The 19,040-nt window shown below is 41.7% G+C and overlaps 1 protein-coding gene across 2 annotated transcripts in view; it reads left to right on the forward strand.

Moving 5' to 3' along the window:
• NELL1 (neural EGFL like 1) overlaps positions 1-19,040 on the forward strand; it is a 3,335,977-nt gene that overhangs the window by 982,335 nt on the left and 2,334,602 nt on the right. For both annotated transcript variants that reach the window (XM_069221936.1, XM_069221935.1), the window contains exon 10: positions 5,003-5,076. In XM_069221936.1, the coding sequence (XP_069078037.1) occupies positions 5,003-5,076 (74 nt within the window). The remainder of the gene's footprint in view (positions 1-5,002; positions 5,077-19,040) is intronic.

Genomic DNA, 19,040 nt, shown 5'->3' on the forward strand with positions numbered 1-19,040 from the left:
TGTTTTTTCCCACACGCATTTTGTTGGAAACGCCACTCTGAAATGAATCATGTTAAATCTAAAAAATACAAGTAAAGAATATAGGGAAGGCATCGGAAACCAAACAAAATAAGATTCTATCGAATTCGATGATGAAATTTGTACATATAAATCAAAATAACTAAATTTCTCTGCTGCTTCATATCTAAGATTCGTAACATACTCTTTATATCGGAATTTGACAATTTCTTTCGCATTGGCGGGCAAGAGCTCTGGTTTGAAATACATAAACTCCAAGTCCAAATTTCAAAAACAGTTATAAACAAAATTTAACCAGGGAATTTTGTTGTGGTTTGCTAACAAAATACAGTCTTTTACACAATCATGTGTTAAAGTAGCCGCCGGATTTGACCATACTTTTATCCATAACAGAAGGGGGGCAATATCTATCAAATCTGTAATGTAGCAGATTCCCAACTCCTCATGGCATGTAATATTCGCTTGGTTCTTGGGTACCATAAGTAGACGGTGGAGAAATGTATTCTCTGCCCGTTGTAATATACTTGAACTGGTGTATCCCCAAAGGCCACCCCCATAAATCGCCGCCGAAACACATTTGGATTTAAAGAGTGTGATGATCTGGTGAACCGGTCTATGCCCTAATCTACGGGCAAAGCGAAAGATTGCTTCAACATTTCTTTCCATTTGTTGGAGCTTAAAGTTCAAAGGGAATTTCCATGACAGAGTGGAACTTAGGTACAAACCTAAATAGCAAAAGTCTTTTATCTTTGTTAAGGTGTTCCCCCCCCCCCATTATAAAACATTTGGTGCATGTGTTTTTAGGACCACAAATCATAATATGTGACTTTTAAAAATTAACTTTCAAATCAAGCTCTTGTGTGTGCGTTAAAAAAAGATCCAAAAGGGTCTGTAGACCATTGGCCGTGAGGGCAATTAGAACGGCGTCGTCAGCATACAATAAAATCGGCAATTGTCTAAAACTCATCCTTGGGAAATCCTTACCATTTTGAGCTAAATAGCTATACAAGCCATTTACGTACAACAGAAATAAAAAAGGTGCCAAAGTGCAGCTCTGTCTAACACCCCGATTGGATGCTAGGTGATGGGATCTTTCGCCGTGTTGTCCAAACTGTATTATGATAGTAAGGTCAGAGTATAAACGTTTAATCAGATCCAACAAATCTTTCTCAACCCCCATTGTGTCCATTATTTCCCACAATTTTACTCTGTTCACCATATCAAATGCACTGGACAGATCTATAAAGGCTAAGTGGATAGATTCCCTTTTTGCATTAACATATTTGCTAAGGATAAGGTGTAAGTCTAGGGCCTGATCCACTGTGCCTAATCCAGGCCTAAACCCATATTGAATTGGCGATAGAATGTTTGTCCTTGCCACCCACTCCTCAAGCCGGTTCAAAATGGCACTCCCCAGAATCTTTGCCGTGGAGTCAATGAGAGAAATGGGTCTGTAGCAAAAGGGATCAAGCCTATTACCCTTTTTAAATATTGGAACAATTATTGCCGTTAGCCATGAGGAAGGGATAGAACTTTGAATAGCACAATTCAAAACATTTGTGATTAGTGGATCCCACAAATCAGGTAAAAATTTAAATAAGTCCACTGGAACCCCGTCGGGCCAGGGGCTTTCCTTAATTTCATTTTATTTATTTCTGTGGTGATCTCATATATCTCAAGTAAAATTCCACTCTTAATTGGAATGGAAGTAGCCAAACGTAAGAGGCCACATACCTCCACACCATAATTAGGGTTATTTGCAGACTGAAATACAGATGAAAAGTGTTCTACCCAGACCCCCTCTGGTATCAGACAGTCATCCTCCTTATTTGCCTGTCCTGAGAAATATGAGTGATTAACCACCTTCCAGAATTGAGAGGGGTCCCTCAATTCCGTGGCTGCCATGAGATCTTCCCATGCGCTAGTGCGTATTTCATTCTTCCTCTCCTCGAAGACTGACTTATATCGGCCCCTAGCCTGTTTAACTAATTCACGACTAAATGGAATAGTTTTAATAGCTGTTTTTAAGTCTCTAAGGGCAGCCGTACAGGCCGAATTAAACCAACGTTGAGGTTTTATGCCTTTGGGATGTTCGGCACACGTCAGTGCCTCAGAAATAGCACAGCTTAAAGACTCAAAAGCAGTTATAAGATGGACACAAGTGGATTGCAGAGACAAACAAGTATTAATGTGGACCTTATTTTGTGTTATAAGGTCCTCATGAAAAGTATTAGGGTTTACTCTCTCCCATCTCATACGGGGGCCAGAATTTCTTTTAAAAGCCACTTTCCCCTTACATACTACCCTAGGTGAAATTACCCTAGTTTTAAGAGCTAATTGTATGCTCAAGGGATTGTGGTCACTGGCGCAGTGGGATTTGATTTTAAAATCCACAATTGAACGTGAAAGTGAAGAGCAAATAAGGATAAAATCAATAATGCTACCATTTGTGCTCCCTGTATAGGTGGGTATTTCCCTTGTCCGGCTATTTGTCATATCCCTTGCAAAAACAAATTTATAGATGAGGGTATTCAAGGCATTACCTAAATTAGAGTGGATAAAGTGAGTAAGTTACTCTCTCCCTTCTGTGGAAGCACCACATAAATTAGGTAATTCATATTTACACAATTGAACATTAAAATCTCCAACCCAAATTATATCAAATTCCCTGTCCTGGAGTTTTCCAGCAGAGTCTAAAAAATCTGTAAGCTCTTCGATGCTTCCTGACAGGGCGATACTCGGAATATTATTATAAAAATTTTAAAGTAAGATATCTTTCCGCCCGGTCATTGATAATAAGACCACCAAGAAAAAGGCAGAAGACCAAACCAAAGAAACCTCAATTTTTGGAAGTAATAATGACACAAGTACCAGGAGCCCACCACTTGCTCTGCCTGCTCTAGATGGAAGAGCTGGCTGGGACACAGAATAATAACCATCTAAGTAAAAGGGTGCCGTAAGCCAAGTTTCTTGAAGACAAATGATATCAATAGTAGATACAAACTCCAACCATTCTGGGTTTTCAGCTTTGGATCGAAGCCCAGTGATATTTCAACTAATTAAGGACTGCCTTTCATGTTTAAACGTGTCTGTGCCAATGCTGTTAGCACATTTACCAAACTTAGGCCCATATTTATACTTTTTTTGTGCCGCATTTGAGTCCTTTTTTGACGCAAAAGCGGTGCAAACTTACAAAATACAATTATACTTTGTAAGTGTTTTGCGTAAAAAAAGACGCAAATGCGCACAAAAAAGTATAAATATGGGCCTTATGGGCATATTTACAAGCCCCTTGCCTCACCCTAGCATCATTTTTAGGTTGAGCATAGCACGCCCATCACTGCCACTCGTTCGTGGGCTTGCCCTTAATAAATCCTTTGATGACATTGGTAAATGGTTTACGTTTGTCCCTCCTTCGGGAGGATTTGTTACCGCCTTGGTTATCGCCCCTGTTACATGGCTAGTTGCACTTCTGCCAGTAAGCTTGACTGTGACAAACTTCTTTTTCCTTTTGTGTTTCTCTTTATCGCTGATGCTCATGGTGGCCGTGGCGCTGTGAATCGGCTCGTTTATGTGAAGCCGTTTTACTTTTGATTTTTAAGATTTGTGGCTAGAAAACTCTGGTTAGGAGTTTATAATGCTTATAGCTCTAACTTGAACAAATGTGAGACCCATTGAATTGCAAATCCTTGTTTTTTATACTAAGGCAGCGCTCAGCTGTCCTTTTCGCTGCACCAGATTTACAAAGTGGTGCACAAGCATTGTGCCACTTTGAGACCGCTTGCGCCACATTATATCTGCGTCAGGCATAATGTATGCAACAGGGGGGCTCTGACACAGGGAGGCCTGGAAAAATGGTGCAGTCAATTTTACCCAGGGCAGGCGTCAATATGACGCAACCATAGTAACCATAGTAACCTATGGGCCTCCGTGTGCTTTGCTGCACTAGTGTCAAAATGTTTTACGTTAGTGCAGCAAAGCACCTCAATTGCATCAAAAATGATGACGCTGTTGTGCTAACAACAACCATGGTGCACCATATTATGAATACGGTACACCCATGGTGTCGTTAGGTGGCGGTGTGGGGGACAACAAAAGTGGCGCATCGGAACCCATGTGCCACTTTCTTGTAAATCTGCCCCTTATTGTCAAAGCTTCTATTTATAAATACTAAGGCCTCATGCAATCACAACTTGTTTTTAATTTCAGTATATTTTAAGGAATTCGAATGCATTTATTTTCAAAGCTTCCTCGAATTACACAAGTTCAAATCAATTCGCACTGTACCCCTAACTTAGTCAGAAACCAAAAGCTGGAAAACCATTTGAGGAACTCGGATTTCTCATTTCTGGACTTTTTTCAGTTGCTTCTCTTTAATTATGTACTATTCCATCCGAAAAATGTCGAGATACTGCTTCAAGCTGCTGCCGAAAAAGCTGAGAGCACATTTCTTTCACCGAGTCCACTTTTAACAAGGCTGATGATAGAAATTAGATTCGTCTGCGGCTCAGCCTCTGCAAAGCGCTGAGGGAGAGGTTTTCCTCTGTTCCGTGCTATAGAAAATTGTTCAATGAAATAAATAAATTATGGTTAGATTCGCCCTGCAGCAGTTTCGCACATTTTAAGGGGTGCTCAGCAGACTGTTCAGTGTTGTGCTGGTGACATGCAGCCATATTAGGCAATGCTTAGGAGAGGTATTCTGCAAATGAATTAGACCCCCTTCCCAGCTAATGAGTTCTCTGCACCCCAACATGGCATGCAAAAGTGTTATGTCCCATTACGTAAGGGGATCCACATTTGTAGTTAATATTTTTCTCTTTCTCGGGAGTTAGCCGAACCGTCTGTGAGCGAAGGAATAAATTATCACAGTAGAGGAAAACTCAATGTGTTAAAATCTGTGGATTGGAATGATTTATTTATATGCTTTTATTTACATACGGTGCTGCACATATTTGACCAAATGTGATTTTTATTACATTTACAGCTAAATGCATTCATGGAGGGAAAGTGTTTTCAGAAGGCCAGCGCATTTTGATGAAAAGCTGCAGAGAATGCCGAGTAAGTCCTCATTTGTGAATACATCTGTATACATAATAATTCGTCGACATTGATTTAAGAATTAAGCCCACTGTGTGCATTTAGGATGATGTGCTGTCAGGAGTGTACCTGCCTCTTGCTTCTTGCCCTTATTGTTGTCTTAAGGCAATGACACTGAAGAAATGCCATGGAGATAGCATCATTTGCATTTAAAGGGGCAATAAACAGAGGCCATGGAGTAGGTGTGGAGCAAGAGACCAGCATAGTGTCAGAGGGCAGGGGAAGATATATAGCCTGCAGTTCACCTAGAACCATAGGAGGTAGTCATCTATCTGAGAACTGAATGTGGACCTCATGGGATTTTAAGGGCTGGATTTTCCAACTGGTAAAATCAGTTTTGGTGTTCCCACACGCAGGATTTCTAGTGTGGATACATCAGGTCAGTTATAATTGGGAAGATCAGTAGCCTTTCCAGAGTTACCATTTCTGCTAACTTGTCATCTGCCTCTAAGTGAACTTCTCTAACTTTATATTAAACTAAGCTACATTCTTGAATTAACTTTATTAACTTCTTGTAAAATTGTTCTCTGAGTCTCAAATTTCTAAGCTAAAAAGGAGAGCATCAGAGTGAATAGGTGAGACGTTTAAGGATCAGGATCGATTGTTTCCATGAGGAGCAGGGTCAGTACTTATTTGAATTAGGTGGGCCTCTGGAACTGATTACCACACAGGTACTCCATTGCAACGGTGGCAGTGTGCCTGTCCGCCATACTGAGGGTCTGCCTGATTTTGAGCCAGGCGAACTGCAAGTTTTAGACTCAAGGAGTAAAATTTACTCTGATGGCAAGCGGAGAAGGGAGCCATTGGAGCTAAGCCATCTAGCAGTTCACCCTGTTTAGGGTGGACAGTAGGGAGGAATTGTTTTCTTTTTTTTTTTGTGTCCAGCACCACTAGATAGATGCTGGCGGAGAGGGACAATCAAAAGAATAAACATTATTTTTTTTGCAAAACTTTATTGTTTGGGAATATGCCATGTCCTCATCAATCTAAAATAAATCATTTGGTAAAAGGTTTTTTTGGGCCTAAAAAAACACACATTACCCATAGTACTCCCTGGCACTGAAGGGAACTACTTTGTGTGTGGATGTGTTCCTTGTGAAAATGGGGCATGCTGTAACTTGCAGTGAATTCAGCCAGTGTCTGAAGTGGACTGCTACATTGCTTCATAATGCATGCTGGTGTGGGTAGAGGAAAAATGTGAAAGACACCAGCTACTGGATAATGGGTGAAGCCTGGCTGAACCGCGTTTAAATAACTATGTTAAAAACATCATTTTAGTAAACTCAAAAGGTCTTGATTAACACAAACCTAAAAAACACAATCAGGCATAAAGGGAAAGGAAGAAAGAAGGGAAAAGAAAGAAATGAGGAAAAAAGAGAAAGGAAGAAGAGAGAAAAGAAAAGACAATCATGAATAAAAAGATAGGAAGAAAAAAGCTGAAAGAAAGAAGAAAGGAAAAAGGAAAGAAAGAAAGAAAGAAAGAAAGAAAGAGAAAGGGAGAAGGAAAGAGAGAAAAGATAAAGAAAAAAGAAGGAAAATGAAGGGAATAAAGAGAATGAAAAAAGAAGGAAGGAAGGAAGGAAAGAAAGATAAAAAGGAATGAGCAAAAACAAAAATAAAAGAGAAGAAGAGAATGAAGGAAAGAAGAAAACAGTAAAGAAAGAAAGACAAAAATGAAACAGATGGAAAGAAGTGAATAAAGAAGGAAAGAAAGGAAAGAGAAGAGTGACAGGGGGAGAGCGGGAGAGTATGAAAGAAGGAAGATGGAGAGAAGGAGAGAGAAAGAAAGAGGCAGACAGAAGAAAATGAGTGAACGAAGACAATAATTAAATAAGGCAAGAAAGAAAGAAAAGAGGAAAGAGAAAGAAATGAAAGAAAGAAAGATAAAGAGAGGGAAAGAGTAGGATGGAAAAAATAGGAAAGAGAAAAGAAAGAAGGAAATTAAAGGAAAGAAAAAAGAAGAAAAAGAAAGGAACATTGAAAGAAAGCCAGAAAGAAAAAAGAAAGAAGTAAGAAAGAAAGAAAGAATGAAAGAAAAGGAAAGAAAAAAGAATGAAGTAAAAGAAGGAAAGAAAGAAAGAAGGAAGGAAATAAATTAGGAAAGAAGGAAAGAAAGATCAAATGAGAGAAAGAAAATTAGTAAAAAGAGGATAACCTAATACAGAACACTTTCAAATAGGCACAATCCTTTATGCTGTGCAAAGGTACCAGTCACAAAAGCAAAATATTATAAAAGGAATTTACAACAGCATTGGCAGGAGATGGGATCTGATAAAGACCGAATGTGCATCAGAAGCATCCTGCTAACACAGCAGGCTCTAAACACAAACATAACACTAAAGTAATTATAATGTTAAAAACAAATACACTGGGACTGGAGGAGGGAACTAGCTTGTGTGCAGATTTGCTCCTTGTGAGAGATCAAATGCAATCACTGAAACTGAAGTTAGCCAGTAGCCTAAGTAGGCTGATCAACTGCCCCATGCTAAATGCTGTAGAGGGCAGAAGCAACATTTGATTAACACAACAGACCACAGGATGAAGTGAGGTGGCTTGAAGACCCTAGATGCAAGTATATTATACCTATTTTAGTAAAATCAAAAGGTTTTGATAACACTAGAACTAAAAATGACCCCACACCATGGATGGAAAGTCCTATGATGTGGGGGCAGTATTCTTTTATATTTCAGAAACAAACTCCTTCTTTGGGTATTTGTTTTTAAAAAAAAGGACAGAACAAAAAAAACTCAGACATTTTAAATTTTTGAGGGTCAGCCTTCATGTATGACAGAGCAGTCCATCAGACTTTTCATACGTTGACAGAAGCTGCCACAATGGTGGTTTCTGTCAGTGTATAAGATATTGACAGGGCTGACGGACACCTCTAAATTTGGCAGGTGGAGTAAATGCAGGGTGGCAGATGTAAAGTCCTCCACCACCTCTGCCTTTTTTCCATCTGCCAAACCTCAAATCAAGCCCTCTACCTAGACACATAGAAGTCTACAAACATAGAAGACAGGATTATTTAGATTCACCTATAGATTCCTTTGTGATCCAAACGCTTTTAAGGTTTCATCTTCTATATATTCTACTCATCCAATTTGAGGATTTATGGAATAAGTTAATGAATTAGATGTTGTTTTAACGTTCTGCCATTCAAGTAATAAGACAATTAAACATGTTCTCTGTATCTGCCCACAATTGCTTGATATTCTGAAAAATATTTTTCAGACCACTGTTTAGAGAGAATGGAAGGAGAACAATTAAGGATGCCACTGGATTTAGTGTATGGGAACTTTGGGAAAAATAATTGGATGCCTGACGAAATTTATATCTATTGTGGAAGAACGTTTTATATATGTAACTTGATTTTTATTTACTAGTTTGGTGACTTTTAAACAATGACTTTTACAGTTGTTCTGTATAATACTTTTATTGCATGTGATTTTAAGACATTTTGTGGATTGTAATAAGTACTACATTTACATCCATTCTAGGAATACCTCTATGGGTGCAAATTTGCTACTTTTTTAGTAAACCGTCATTATATGTAGTTAAGTCCCTCCCTCAAAAAATGAAACAGTTAAAACATCTTAAGGAAATCAGAATGATGAGAAAAAACAAGCTTCCCTGCCTATGACCTGTATCACATTTCTTTTCTCAGCTAAGCTTCTAGTAAAGCAGGGTAGGACTGGGACAGAAATAGGCCCGACAACTAAATTAATTCATTAGTGAATCAGATAGCTAAAAAAGTGGCCCACATTTTCACATTGGGACAATTTATAACTTGTAAAGACCCACTGCATAGGTGTTTTGCAAGTTATAGAAGACTGCATGAATTTGTGCTTCTTCGGACACCAAACCATGACAGAGGCTCATAGAAAGACATTGATCTATCAGACCAGCCTTTCTGGCACTGCAAATGTCCTTTCAGCCAGTCCAACCCAGTAAAAATGCCACTGCTATGCCATTGCTACATAGAAAACAACCTCTTACTTCATCCATTGCAAGCTTTTTTCTAAAGCATACTTAATACTGAAATTTGGTCCTTTCATTTGTTGGTCAGCTTCCCTGTCTAGTCAACATCTGTGATTATAGTCAGATTTTCAACAGTATTTGATACCATCGATCACAGCATTCGATCAACAGACCCTGCACCTCCACATTTGTGATAGTGCTCTTGGATCGATTTTTCCTCTTCTGACAGAAAGTCAGCAAGTGTTTCAGACTGGTTGTCATTTCTCCGAACATTGGTAATTCATCAGGATGCTCCCCTATCTCCAATACTATGTGATATTTTCTTTTTTCGCTTGCCCATCTGCTAAACGGTCAGGGATTTTCTGTCTATATGCAGGCAGATGATACCGAGATTCCTACCAATATTCATCAGGAAGCCTTTTTGGAGGCTGCATTCTCCCTACAGTTCTAGATCCCAACTGATGGGATTATATAGTCTGGTCAGCCACCATTGAACACTGTAATGCACCATCAAAATGTTTGTGAAACCTAGCAGCCTTACTTGGGTCCCAGGTCCTTGCCACACTTAAATCTTGCTTTCATCAATTATGCATTCTTTTGTGAATTTTTCCAATTCTTTCTGAGTTATTTCTGTTGTGAATGCCTTTATACATTCACCACTAAACTACTGTAATTCTGTGTACAGGGAGTGCAGAATTATTAGGCAAATGAGTATTTTGACCACATCATCCTCTTTATGCATGTTGTCTTACTCCAAGCTGTATAGGCTCGAAAGCCTACTACCAATTAAGCATATTAGGTGATGTGCATCTCTGTAATGAGAAGGGGTGTGGTCTAATGACATCAACACCCTATATCAGGTGTGCATAATTATTAGGCAACTTCCTTTCCTTTGGCAAAATGGGTCAAAAGAAGGACTTGACAGGCTCAGAAAAGTCAAAAATAGTGAGATATCTTGCAGAGGGATGCAGCACTCTTAAAATTGCAAAACTTCTGAAGCGTGATCATCGAACAATCAAGCGTTTCATTCAAAATAGTCAACAGGGTCGCAAGAAGCGTGTGGAAAAACCAAGGCGCAAAATAACTGCCCATGAACTGAGAAAAGTCAAGCGTGCAGCTGCCACAATGCCACTTGCCACCAGTTTGGCCATATTTCAGAGCTGCAACATCACTGGAGTGCCCAAAAGCACAAGGTGTGCAATACTCAGAGACATGGCCAAGGTAAGAAAGGCTGAAAGACGACCACCACTGAACAAGACACACAAGCTGAAACGTCAAGACTGGGCCAAGAAATATCTCAAGACTGATTTTTCTAAGGTTTTATGGACTGATGAAATGAGAGTGAGTCTTGATGGGCCAGATGGATGGGCCCGTGGCTGGATTGGTAAAGGGCAGAGAGCTCCAGTCCGACTCAGACGCCAGCAAGGTGGAGGTGGAGTACTGGTTTGGGCTGGTATCATCAAAGATGAGCTTGTGGGGCCTTTTCGGGTTGAGGATGGAGTCAAGCTCAAATCCCAGTCCTACTGCCAGTTCCTGGAAGACACCTTCTTCAAGTAGTGGTACAGGAAGAAGTCTGCATCCTTCAAGAAAAACATGATTTTCATGCAGGACAATGCTCCATCACACGCGTCCAAGTACTCCACAGCGTGGCTGGCAAGAAAGGGTATAAAAGAAGGAAATCTAATGACATGGCCTCCTTGTTCACCTGATCTGAACCCCATTGAGAACCTGTGGTCCATCATCAAATGTGAGATTTACAAGGAGGGAAAACAGTACACCTCTCTGAACAGTGTCTGGGAGGCTGTGGTTGCTGCTGCACGCAATGTTGATGGTGAACAGATCAAAACACTGACAGAATCCATGGATGGCAGGCTTTTGAGTGTCCTTGCAAAGAAAGGTGGCTATATTGGTCACTGATTTGTTTTTGTTTTGTTTTTGAATGTCAGAAATGTATATTTGTGAATGTTGAGATGTTATATTGGTTTCACTGGTAATAATAAATAATTGAACTGGGTATATATTTGTGTTTTGTTAAGTTGCCTAATAAGTATGCACACCTGATATAGGGTGTTGATGTCATTAGACCACACCCCTTCTCATTACAGAGATGCACATCACCTAATATGCTTAATTGGTAGTAGGCTTCCGAGCCTATACAGCTTGGAGTAAGACAACATGCATAAAGAGGATTATGTGGTCAAAATACTCATTTGCATAATAATTCTGCACTCCCTGTATTTTGGTCTCCTTGGAAAGTCCTTATCCAGAGTACACAATATCCAGAATGTTGCTGCTTAACTCATTTTTAGAATTCATGTCATGTCTCCAACAAAATCCTATCCCTCCATGGCTTTGCTGCCTACCTGTAACAGATTTTTGCTCAGTTCAGAAGTTCTAATATTTAGGACATCCCAATTCTCTGCCTCAACGTTTTTAGCAAACTGCTTTTGTCACAGAGTCTCAGGACATACCTTTAAATCTTCTACAATTGCCCTTTTTGAGTCTTTGCAGCCCAGAAAGCCAGATGAGACAGCCACTCTTTTACTCATCCTTTGGAAAAAAAACTATGGAGTTCCCTCACCCTTTCCCAGAAAAATGATACCACATGCATCTTTAGTAACAAAATAAACAGAATTGCAGCTAAACAACATGTAAACACCCATAACATAAGGGGGTTCTTCTTGAGACTCAAAATATAAAAGTAAAGAATAGGCAATTACAAGGTAAATGTGCAAACAAATCTTGAAAACTGTTGCAGAGTCAGACTTTAACATCAAGCAGGTTGAAATCTGAATTCTGGCAAAATGAGATACTGGCAGAAAAACCAATAAAAATTGTATGCAGTTGCCAGATTATGCACAAAACCATCTGAGTTATGTTTCTAACACTGGAAATAGTAAAAAGTTGCATAGCATGCCTTATTAGAATATTCGTTATATGCACATTATTTGAGACCTCTGCGTACTATACCATGTTGTCTCAATCTTGGGGTGGTCCCTCACATATGCGCAACATGTTGGTTCACTCCTGCATACGCTAGAGCGTTAATAAAAGAGCACTAGGGCGTGGCTTATATAGTTACGGTCATCAATAAACAGCAATGGGCCTGCAAGTATTTTATTTCTGCGTATGACAGGCTGCATGACCCAGTGCTTCACATGTGCAGTGGCCCGATAATACTACATTGGCGATGTGGTGGATATTCAAACCCCACTGGCCCAGAGTGCAACAGCTTGACACGTGGCTGCAGTTTTGCCGTGCAACACAGAAAAGAGGGAACACAAGACCACACTTCAGGCAAGCCCAACAAGGAAAGACCTGCTCGACCCCTCCAAATGTACCTTCAGAACTCTGCAGCATACTGTGTCGCCAATAGAAACAGAGCACCAGTAAAACTGGAGCACAGTGATAAACTGGGGAGATCCAAGTTGCATGGCAACCCTGTCACAAAGAGGGAGACCCAGCCCTAAGCAACCATAGTGTCACGCAGAGAGAAAAAGAGAGAGAGGGGTTAACACCAATCAATCAATCATAGGCTTGTAAAGCGCACTATTCACCCATAGGGTCTCAAGGCACTGAGGGATGACCTCAGAGATCAGTTGAAGAGCCAGGTCTTGAGGTCCGTTCTGAACTCTAAGAAAATGGGTGTTCCATTTCAGCAGCGTACAAGCACTGCATCTCTTGACACAAGGACACACACTGCCCTTTGCTACTCAGCACAAGTACTGCAAAATGGCAGAAAAGTCTAGGTCTGGTGACTGTCTCAGCCTCAAAGGTGACATTGCTCCTGCCGCAAGTGAAAAGAAGATGGCAAAACAATCCTAGGCCAGGCCATAGTCGTGACACATCCCTGATCATACCAAGATGGCATCCATCCCATCCATTAAACCTTTTGTCATTGATGAGGCACCCTCCGTGTTTGTGCTAAAATGGAACAACTGGGTGGAGCATCTCCAGTTCTCCTTACACAGCGACAAAGGGCCCTCCTGCTGCATCTAGGTGATCCCAAAACAATCTTGCTTAGGCTCATGAAGAGGTCTCTCCCAGCCTTCTTTCACAAGAGCTAGTGGTCCCCTAACAGGATGGCCAAACAGAAGTTCATAGGGGAAAAACCCTACTCCCTTCTGAGGCACCTCTCTGTAGGCGAAAGCAGACATGGCAAGAGGACATCCCATCTCCATTTGAGCTTTTCAGGGAGCCCCATGATCATGCACTTCAATGTCTTGTTAAACCTTTCAACAAGACCATTGGTTTGTGGATGGTATGGTGTGGTGAACTTGTACGTCACCCCACACTCATTCCACATGTGTTTTAGGTAAGCTGACATGAAGTTGGTACCTCTGTCAGAAACCACCTCCTTAGGAAATCCCTCTCTGGTAAAGATACCAATGAGTGCTTTGGCTACTGCAGGGGCAGTAGTGGACCTAAGGGGAATTGCTTCAGGGTACCTAGTAGCATGATCCACTACTACTAGGATATATTGATTCCCTGAGTCTGTGGGAGGCTCAAGTGGACCCACTATGTCCACTCCCACTCTTTCAAAGGGGCCCCCCACCACTGGAAGTGGAATGAGGGGGGCCTTTGGGTGGCCATCTGTCTTACCACTGGCTTGACAGGTGGCACAGGAGGCACAAAACTCCTTTACTTTCTTGGACATGTTTGGCAAATAGAAATGGTTTACTAACCTCTCCCATGTCTTGGTTTGTCCCAAATGCCCAGCAAGTGGAATGTCATGGGTTAAGGTCAGAATGAACTCCCTAAACTCCTGAAGCACTATCACTCTCCTAGTGGCACCAGGTTTTGGATCTCTTCTGTGTCCAAAACACATGTTCCAGTAGTTTGGGGGACTTTTAGAACACCATCAAAGAAGTCATAGAAGTGTGACTAAATATTGGCACTTCAATAGTTTTCGTCTCAAATGGGATGGGACAAGGTTGCAAGTTTGCCCAACAAAGATGCACCTTCAGCAGCTGCTATTAATTTTTGTATTCAGAGGAATTTAAAAAAAGTATTTTATCACGTATTGCACAGGAAATAAAATAACATTTGAACAAGAAAAAAACATTATCCATTCTGCAAAGTTAGACTGTGGCACCACAAACAGAAAGTATCAAACCTCGTGGCTCTGCTTTGTAAAAATGAACTGTTAATGTGTTGTGCAAGGCATGGAAGACTGCATGGATTTCAGTCTGCTGCAGGCAATATTTGTGTTACTATCAGGAAAATCAGCAGTAAAAACCGGCTCAGCAGACCATAAAACAGCCCCGTGGGCAGATAAAAAACTGGCACATGCACTGACCTGTCTCACCAGTCCATTGGGCACTGCCAAATGCCCTGTACGCCAGTCCAACCCTGGCTCCCTCACCAGTCAGGCTAAGATGGTGCCTAGGTCCTGATCATGCACACCCTATTAAGTTTAGTCCCTATTGTTTCCTAAAGGATAGTTTTTTAAACATTACCTCACGATCCCTATGTCCTACCAAATATTTTTGGTGTTATTTTGATCATTATTCTTTTTTTAATCAGTTTGGGTATTTTAAGCCTTATTATTTTTAGCTATAATGTTGTTCTGTGGTCAATGTTAACATACCAAAAGCGGTGTTATCTGAGGATGGCCTTGCCGTTTGCACCAGGCTACCGAGAGTATGATGTGTGCTTATTAGGAAGCAAAGTGTTTTGACTTAGCTGCAGATCATACCAGCAGCAGGCCTCTCCGCTTTAGTTTAACAGACCAGGTTTCTGCACAAGTCTAAAATATGGCATGCCAGTGATGGCACATCCATCCAGCAATAGGCTGGTGACTGCTTAGTGAAGGTAATATGTGACCCCCTTCTGTAAAAGTGGCATGCACTTTCTGAACTTAAGATATTGCACCACTGGGTCATTTTTTTCTACCACAGACCCAGATAGATCCACATAGTCATGCCGATTTTGCCTTCAACGCAAGTATATACAGTTCTCCAGTTGCCTTGTCACTTCATTTTTGGAGAGATTGTCCTAATTTTAGATTCATTCAAACGAGGCCGGATTGGCTGTACCGAGCATCAGGCGTTTCCCTGGAAGGGTTTCGGTGGCTGCTTTTGTTACTGGGGGCCGGTTTTTTAGCAGTGCAGCAGTTTTAAAAGCACTGCTGAGTTCCTGGTTTATCCAATGGCTTTCAGGCAACAATAAAAGTGCAACAATAACACTGCTGATTAAATGTACCTGCTGGAGAGAGATGATTTTTGTCTAGTGGCAGTTTTGACTCATCTGAGGTAGCGCAGAGGGTAATAACCCTGCTGTTAAGTGTTTTGTGTGCATAGCTCAGTGTGTTACTGCTTTTGTCACAGAGATCATTTTGTCACTATGAAGTTCATAAGAGCTGCTGTCAAATTGCATGGTACAAGTTAGATTGTCGTGTTTTTTTCCAAGTCTTTCGTTATCCTAATGTTGCTAAAAGGTATTTGGGTAGAAACGCATTCTTCGTTAGTAAAGTCAACCCTAACCACTGTGATACATTCTAAATTCTGAGTTTATGCTTCCCCAGGCCAAGCACTCTTAAAAATTGCCTGCCAATATTGTTGATATATGAATCCTACACCTTGTATCTCCTTTGCTTTATGTAACATTTTCTATACACTGATTTAGAGATATGTGATTCATTGCCCGTGTATGTGTGTGATGTAAAGTGCTTCAACACTACATCGGTACAAAATATGCAATAAAACAAATGCAATACATGTGAGAGAGGGGCTATGGATAGTTAAGAGGCACTGCAGGAGGGTGGTAGTGAGGGAATCATTGAAGACCCCTAATATCCATTGCTGTATCCCGGTGCACTGTACAGCCATCATTTACTATGCTCTAAACACTAATACAATTGTGTATATAATGAAAAATGTGTTGTAGATGCACCATTTTTGCCCCTTTTTCCCAACTTTTCTTTGGCGGGGGGTAGAGCCCCCAAGCACCCTTGTGGTGGTCAGGCTCGCCTACTGCGTTCTCGCGCTATGCACCTTATGGGGGCTAGTCTGACAAAATTTGCCAGGGCTGCTTTGGGTTCTTAGTCTGGCCCTGTAGTCAAAAAGCTGATCACTGGAGGAGTAGACAAAAGCTCTGTTTTATTGTAGCCTACCAGTCTGCATTGTTTCTGGCATAAAAGCATCACACAATTATCCCAATAGTGCCTTTCTATTCATGCCACAAAGTGGTCTGCCAGACTCCCTTTTACTCTATCCTATCTGTAGATTTCTTTTTTTATAGATTGGCACTCTTCTCTCAAATTGTCTGCGTCCATATATGTGTAGCACATTTGTTATTCTTGTTCTAATAGCTTTGAGCTTATAATTGGATGGAGAGGATTGTAAGTCCCAGAAAACAAAGGAAACACCTGTACAGGATCAACTACTCATTCATTAACCGGAAGAGCTTTGTTTCCAATCACTACATAAATCCTGTGATTAGAAAATTTCAAAGATAGGTTTCGAGCTGTATGCTTCCTTCAATCGTGATGGCAATAGAAAAAATATATTAATCAAACTGAACTTGAAATATAGAAGCCCATTCGAGGTTATTGCATTTGTATTTGAGCTGCGGTTCATCACATATTACATTTACAGTGTTAGACCTGACAGCCTTAGGGTAGTCACCCCTAACTTTTTGCCTGCCTCCCTCCTCGTTTTGGATACTGTTTTTGCTGGTTTTTAGACTCTGCGCACTTTACCACTGCTAACCAGTGATAAAGTGTATATGCTCTCTCTCTGTAAACATGGTAACTTTGGATCATACCTGATTGAACTATTTAATCTACTTATAAGTCCCCAGTCATGTGCACTCCAGGTGCCTAGGGCATATAGATTAAATGCTACTAGTGGACCTGCAGCACGGATTGTGCCACCCACTTAAGTAGCCCCTTTTCCTTGTCTCAGGCCTACCATTGCTAGGCCTGTGTGTGCAGTTTCACTGCCACCTCGACTTGGCATTTAAAAGTACTTGCCAAGCCTAGAACTCCCCTTTTTCTGCATATAAGTCACCCTTAATGTGTGCCCTGGGTATCCCTTAGAGCAGGGTGCTGTGTAGGTAAAAGACAGGACATGTACCTGTGTAGTTATATGTCCTGGTAGTGTAAAACTCCTAAATTCGTTTTTGTACTACTGGGAGACCTGCTTCCTTCATAGGCTAACATTGGGGCTGCCCTCATACACTGTTGAAGTGGCAGCTGCTGATCTGAAAGGAGCAGGGAGGTCATATTTAGTATGGCCAGAATGGTAATACAAAATCCTACTGACTGGTGAAGTCGGATTTAATATTACTATTCTAGAAACGCCACTTTTAGAAAGTGAGCATTTCTTTGCACTTAAATCCTTCTGTGCCTTACAATCCACGTCTGGTTAGGTTTAGTTGACAGCTCCTTGTGCATTCACTCAGACACACCCCAAACACAGGGTACTCAGCCTCACTTGCATACATCTGCATTTTGAATGGGTCTTCCTGGGCTGGGAGGGTGGAGGGCCTGCCCTCACACAAAGGACTGCCACACCCCCTACTGGGACCCTGGCAGACAGGATTGAACTGAAAGGGGACCTGGTGCACTTCTTAGCCACTCTTTGAAGTCTCCCCCACTTCAAAGGCACATTTGGGTATAAAACAGGGCCTCTGCCCTACCTCATCAGACACTTGCTGGAGAAGAAACCGGAACCAGAAACTACATCCTGCCAAGAAGAACTGCCTGGCTGCTCAAAGGACTCACCTGTCTGCTTTCTACAAAGGACTGCTGTCTTGCTGTTGCCCTGCTGCCTTGCTGAACTCTTGTCTGGCTGTGAAAGTGCTCTCCAAGGGCTTGGATAGAGCTTGCCTCCTGTTCCTTGAAGTCTCAGGACCAAAAAGACTTCTTCCTTTCACTTGGACGCTCCGTGCGCCGAAAATTTCGACGCACAGCTTGTTTCGCGGCGAGAAAAACGCCGCACACCGACGCTGATCGACGCGACGCCCTCGGGGTGATCGAGACTTCGACGCACAACCTCGCAAGGACAAAGCCGCTCGACTTTCCAGGAGAAATCGACGCGACGCCCACCGTGAGTGCGAAACTTTGACGCACGGCCTCGCAAGGACAACGCCGCCCGACTTCCAAGGAGAAATCGACGCGACGCCTGCCGTGAGACCAAACTTTCGACGCACGGCCTCGCAAGGACAACGCCGCCCGACTTCCTAGGAGAAATCGACGCGACGCCTACCGTGAGATCGAAACTTCGACGCGCAGCCCCGCAGAACGACGCGCAGCCGGAAAACAAGCAGGAGAATCCACGCACAGACCCGGGACATCTGGTAATCCCCGCGATCCACAAAAAGAGACTGTCTGCGCGCCGGAAAACGACGCCCGACTTCCCCGCGTGGAAAAGACCGACGCAAGTCTGTGTGTGCTGAGGAGAAATCGACGCACACACCCCTTTTTCCACGCATCTCTTCTCCTGTGGCCCTCTGAGGAGATTTTCCACCAGAAACCAGGTACTTTGTGCTTGAAAGACACTGTATTGCATTCTAAAGACTTAAGACACTTTATATCACTTCCCTGTGATATTCCTACAATTTTCCATTGCAACTTTATTCTTTTTGACCTACAATTATCCTGATAAATATTATATATTTTTCTAAACACTGTGTGGTGTATTTTTGTGGTGCTATATGGTGGTATTGTATGATTTATTGCACAAATACTTTACACATTGCCTTCTAAGTTAAGCCTGACTGCTCGTGCCAAGCTACCAGAGGGTGGGCACAGGATAATCTTGGATAGTGTGTGACTTACCCTGACTAGAGTGAGGGCTTTTGCTTGGACAGGAGGTAACCTGACTGCCAACCAAAGACCCCATTTCTAACATTGGTGGCAGCGGTGGGATAGGACTTGTATTTGTGCAGTGACATACAGTAGCTAAGTATTTCACTACATACCCACAGTTGAAGGTCAACTT

Source organism: Pleurodeles waltl, chromosome 3_1 (assembly GCF_031143425.1).
Source record: "Pleurodeles waltl isolate 20211129_DDA chromosome 3_1, aPleWal1.hap1.20221129, whole genome shotgun sequence".
NCBI lineage: Eukaryota > Metazoa > Chordata > Amphibia > Caudata > Salamandridae > Pleurodeles > Pleurodeles waltl.